The sequence below is a fragment of the Cherax quadricarinatus genome, chromosome 26 (assembly GCF_038502225.1).
Source record: "Cherax quadricarinatus isolate ZL_2023a chromosome 26, ASM3850222v1, whole genome shotgun sequence".
Lineage (NCBI taxonomy): Eukaryota > Metazoa > Arthropoda > Malacostraca > Decapoda > Parastacidae > Cherax > Cherax quadricarinatus.
This window is the reverse complement of record NC_091317.1, coordinates 20,603,847-20,609,846: the sequence shown is the minus strand read 5'-3', so window position 1 is coordinate 20,609,846 and position 6,000 is coordinate 20,603,847. Positions and strand designations below refer to the sequence as shown.

At 31.6% G+C, this 6,000-nt stretch overlaps 1 protein-coding gene across 1 annotated transcript in view; it reads left to right on the top strand.

Moving 5' to 3' along the window:
• Positions 1–1,499: 1,499 nt before the first annotated feature.
• Nup188 (nuclear pore complex protein Nup188) overlaps positions 1,500–6,000 on the top strand; it is an 87,346-nt gene continuing 82,845 nt past the window's right edge. Inside the window, exons 1-3 of the mRNA XM_070088868.1 lie at positions 1,500–1,662; positions 3,547–3,757; positions 4,789–5,007. Of these exons, the coding sequence (XP_069944969.1) occupies positions 1,640–1,662; positions 3,547–3,757; positions 4,789–5,007 (453 nt within the window). The 5' untranslated portion in view covers positions 1,500–1,639. The remainder of the gene's footprint in view (positions 1,663–3,546; positions 3,758–4,788; positions 5,008–6,000) is intronic.

The window sequence follows — 6,000 nt, the reverse complement described above, 5'->3', positions numbered from 1 at the left end:
GACGTTACTATGTATGATAATTTGTGTAACTATTTATGTGTACCTGAATAACCTGTACCTAAATAAACTTACTATATTTTCATAGGTTTGCAAATTGTTTAACATTACTATAATGATGTATAATGACATGCCCGCGTAGTCTTAAGTTAGGTGGGTATGCAAAACAACCACTAGGGGAGTTGAATGATAGCTCTAGGCCTTTCGTGTTGCCATAAACACATTACAGGGAGCTTGCAGTGTTACAGAAAACAGGTCTAAGAAAATATGATCACAGGGAGCACCTTGGATGGACCTCCTCTTTTCTGCAACATTGCAAGCTCATTATGATGTGCTGATTGCAACACGAAAGGCCTAGAGCTATCATTCAACTCACCCTGTGGTTGTTTTGCATCATGTACCGCTTGTTTGCGATTTTTGCATAAATGTATATGTAATTTAAGTTAATTTAAGTTTGCCTGAAGTGCTCTGCATATTTAGAGTGTCTCAGCATGTACACCCAAATATCATTCACCTTTGTACAAATATTGTATCATGCTGAAATAAAGTATTATTATTATTATTATTATTATTATTATTATTATTATTATTATTATTATTATTATTATTATTATTATTATTATTATTATTATTATTATTATTATTATTATTATTATTATTATTAATTATTATTATTATTATTATTATTATTATTATTATTATTATTATTATTATTATTATTATTATTATTATTATTATTATTATTATTATTATTATTATTATTATTATTATTATTATTATTATTATTAATTATTATTATTATTATTATTATTATTATTGTTCTTATTACTACTATTAATTATTATTATTATTATTATTATTATTATTATTATTATTATTATTATTATTATTATTATTATTATCATTATCATTATTATTATTATTATTATTATTAATTATTATTATTATTATTATTATTATTATTACTATTAATTATTATTATTATTATTATTATTATTATTATTAATTATTATTATTATTATTATTATTATTATTATTATTATTATTATTATTATTATTATCATTATCATTATTATTATTATTATTATTATTATTATTATTATTATTAATTATTATTATTATTATTATTATTATTATTATTATTACTATTAATTATTATTATTATTATTATTATTATTATTATTATTATTATTATTAATTATTATTATTATTATTATTATTATTATTATTATTATTATTATTATTATTATTATTATCATTATCATTATTATTATTATTATTATTATTATTATTATTACTATTAATTATTATTATTATTATTATTATTATTATTATCATTATCATTATCATTATCATTATTATTATTATTATTATTATTATTATCATTATCATTATTATTATTATTATTATTATTATTATTATTATTATTATTATTATTATTATTATTATTTCTGGGTAGTAGAGGTGGAAGGCAGGTTGGCTGCCGTGTAAGCTGTCAGTGGCTCTTACAACCCAAACAACACCAACATCATCACTGTTTTTAAAAATGTTGTAGTCCTCACATAAAAGTCTAATACACTTACCGAGAAGAGGCAGGAGACTATTTATATACGTACGCAGCTTATTTGTTACGTTTATCATCATGGAGAATATAGAAATTGTGAGGTAAATAAGCACCACGTGTACTTTTGATTTTGGTTTAAGCTTAGCTTGCTCATTTTTTTTTTTGGGGGGGGGGAGGGAAGGGTATCCTAGGTTATTTATACGTATGGTAAACCTGTATCATAACTGTACTTATATGTTCCTGTGTCTAAATAAACTGAGTTGCTCCTCAAAGGAGGTTCCTTGATGCTGGTGAGGGGGCTCTTGATCCAAGGAACTAGACTTTTGCTCCTCTTTGAGCGGATCACCCCTCAAGGGAGGTTCCTTGACACTGGTGATGGGCTCTTGATCTAGGGAATTGGATCTGCTCCAGTTCCCTGAATTGAGCCTGAATGCCTTCCTTCCCCCCCCCCCCACCAGTGTTGTACAGTCCTACAGGTTTAACACTCCCCCATGATTATAGTAATTATAATTTGGGTGGATCCTGAATTTCCTTTCCCCCCTGCACTAATATGACCCCTATGACTTTAGTGCTTCTCCCTGATTAAAATATTAATACTATAGAAAAATCGAGGAAATGAAAAGTGGATCAGAATGTAAGACAAATTCAAACCACACAATAGAGCAAAAAATTAATGTGAAATACCTGAGTATGATAATGTCAGAGGATCTCACTTTCAGAGATCACAACAACATTCCTGTCACATCTGCTAGGAAAATGATAGGATGGATACTGAGAACCTTGAATAAAGATTCTCTTCAAATCACTTTTTCTCCCTAGGCTGAAATATTGCTCTACACTAATGGCTCCTTTCAAGGCAGGCAAAACTGCAGACCTTGAGAATATACAGAGAACTTTTATGGCATGTATAAGTACAATAAAGTACCTAAATTAGTGGTAACAGTTGCAGTCTCTTGACCTGTACTTCCTGGAATGCAGGTGAGAAAGATACATGATAATATATACCTTCATTCCAAGGAGTATAAGTCAAGGGACTTCAGCCGTTCCCAGTAACTGACGTACTTTATTGTTCTTACACATGCAGTGAAAGTTCTCTATTCTCCAGGTCTGTGATTTTTGCCTGCCTTGAAAGAGTCTGTTAATGTATAGTAATACTCAAGCCTAGAGAGAACAAGCGATTTGAAAATAATTGTCATTGGCTTGGCATTCCTTGTTTTGAAGGTTCTCATTATTCATCCTATCATTTTCTTAACAGATGTGGTGAGACATAATTGTCATCTTTGAAAGCGAGATTTTTTGAAATTATCATTCTCAGGACCTTCACATTAGTTTTTTGCCCTATTGTATAGTTGGAATTTTTGTATTCTGATACAGTTTTCCATAGCAGAGTAATTGAAATCTGTCTTCATTGAACTTCATATTGTTTTGTGAGGCACATTTAAACATTTGGTTAATGTCCATTTGGAAATTTGCAGTGTCCTCAGTGGATGACACTCATGCAAATTCTTTTATCATCAGCAAAGGAAGACACGGTGCTGTGGGTTACATCTCTGTCTATGTCAGATATGAGGATGAGAAAAAGGATGGGAACGAGTACTGTACCTTGTGGAACAGAGCTTGTCACCGTAGCTGCCTCTGACTATACTTTGTATGAGTTTTTATTAATAATTGCTTTATTAGTATGTTACAGAATAAAATAAGTGTTGATTATTTATTAGCTAGTGAGCTTTATGTATGACATGTAAAGTATCTAAATATAAACTTTGTTGTATGCTTTACCACTATTTTGTTGAATACAGTGAAACAGTACCCCCTTTTCTCCTGTAGTCTACTCTATATGGAAAATAATTATTCACAGATTTTCTTAACAGTGTATCTTAATGGTCAACAATATTCATATATATTTGTCATTTTATAAATTTATCTTTAAAGATTTAGGAAAAAGTTTCATATATTAACAGTATATATCTTGTGACTAATTTCAGTGGAAAAGCTCTGTGGGGTGTTATATGTGGCACTTATGTGCTGCCATCAGATGAAGTTGTAGGTGTAGAACTACAGCTAGCAGCCCCTCACCTTCGTGCTGGCTTGGCTGCTTTTACGAAACCCAGTGGTGATCATTATACAAAATGGTCACAAACTGCAGAAGCCACACAGTCAGAAAAAGATTTTGTCAAGAAGCTCTCTCAACTGCTGGTAAGTAAAAAACTCTAATACATATCAGATGTTAGGTTTCACTTTAATGGCTATATACTGTGCTGTATTTTTAGTCTCTCTTGTGTACTATATTTACTGTACAGGCAGGATTGTTTTCCCAGTTTTGTTTCAATCGCATTTTGTTTTTGTGAAAATCAGTAACTTTTTCACCATGAATTGAAACTTTATAATTGTAAATACGGTATACAGTACAGTATCTTGAAATGAAGGTTTTTATCATAATTGGGAGGCATCCCCAAGTGAACAAATTTAGAGACAATTTCATTCGTTGGAGGGGTGTGATATATTGTCAGGAAAAAAAATAGGAAAATTTCTCTTGATGTGGGAGTTGGTCTTAATCAGATGGTTACCAGCACACTGGTCATTTGACCAATGTTTTCCTGTCACTGAATAAATATTGACAGTCATTCATTATAACTTATCTTGAGTTTATGGACTATATGGCTTTGAGGAGTATGAGAATAAATGTATCATGGAAGCTTCTGGGGCTGTGGGACTAAACAGTAGGGATACAGTTAATGTCACTAATAAAAAAAAATGTTAGTGAAGTGCTGTTTGTAAAATTATTCTTTTTATAAGCTTTGTGGCTCAGAGGTATAGCAATGGGCCTACTACTTGTAAGACAAATTGTTTGAATCCCTGTTTATTCTTTTTATTCATTGACATTTATTCACTACAACTTGAGTCTATTGATTTCTCACTTCAAAATTGGGGGCTCATTGTTTTATATTTAAAATTGTCTATGCTTTATTATTTGTATTGTGATTAAATGAATGAATGAGTGATATGAATTTGTTTCCTTTTTTTTTGGGTCATGCTGCCTTGGTGTAAGATGGCCATTGAGGTAAAAAAAAAAAAATGTTTGAAGAGGTGGAGGCAGGGAAACAATTCTACAAAGTAATTCCTAAATTTTGTTCAGAGATATGCCAGGATAGGAGGCAAAGGTTGATGGGAGCTTGAGATACCTTGGTTGATTGCACAGATGAAATCCACATTTTCTCTTTCCTCAGGATTTGTCAGCATCCCATAGTTGGGAGATGTTTCAGTTGTTCTTACTCCATGAGTATCGAGGTGCAGAAGTTGCATTAACAGAGGTGTTGGCCAATCAGCGTGATGAAGAAACCTTCATGGCTCAACTGTGGAATTTTTATCTTGGTGATCGTCTACATCTTCTTCGCTGTTTGAGACACATTGTTGCAAATACATCAAATCCACAACATCCTTACCAGGTACAGTAATATTCAAAACAAGTGAAATTTTGTATCCATTTAGATTTTAATGAGTGTATCAATGACTATCTGACAGTAAACCGAAGAATATGAAAAGCATTGTTTGAAATTATTGACACAGTACAGTTCAGTGTTTGAAGAATAACAGTATTCAAGACAACACACAAGTTGCAAAACAAGTTTATATTAGGACAGCATTTCACTGTGTTAGAGCTTTATCAAGTCATTTGACTTAATAAGGCTCTAAATAGGCTTGTTTGATGAGAAGAGGAGGAATTAGGCACTTTCCAGCTCTAGTGGAAATTTCTTTGATATTATAAATTTACACATAACTGTACTATTCTTTTAATAATTTTAAAATCTAAGGTTTTTTTCTTTTAAACCATTTTTATTACCATGAAAATTTTTATTCCTAATTTTTCAAATAAATAATTTATGCATAAAGATAATTACAGACAGGTCTCCCACCGAGGTAGGGAGACCTGAAAAAAAAATAGAAACCTTTACCACAATCATTCACTATCGCTGTCTTGCTAGAGGCCCACCAATACTACAATTCAGATGCCCCTCCAAACTGAAAATATCCCCACTCCTTCCTTCAGAGTAGAGGCACTGTACCTGCCACCTCCAAGACTCAAATCCGGCTAACCAGTTTCCCCTGAATCCCTTCATAAGTGTTACCTTGCTCACACTCCAACAGTATGTCAAGTTATAAAAATCACTTGCCTTAACTCCTATCTAACATGCTCACACATGCCTGCTGGATATCCAAGCCCCTAGGATACAAAAGGTCTTTTACCCCCTCCCTCCAACCTTTCCTAGGATGACCCCAAACCTGTCTTCCCTCCACTACAGATTTATACATACTCCAAATCATGCTATTTTGCTCCATCCTCTCTAAATATCCAAACCACCTCAACAACCCCTCCTCAACCCTCTGGATAGTACTTTTAGTAACTTCATACCACCACCTAATCTCCAAGTTACATATTC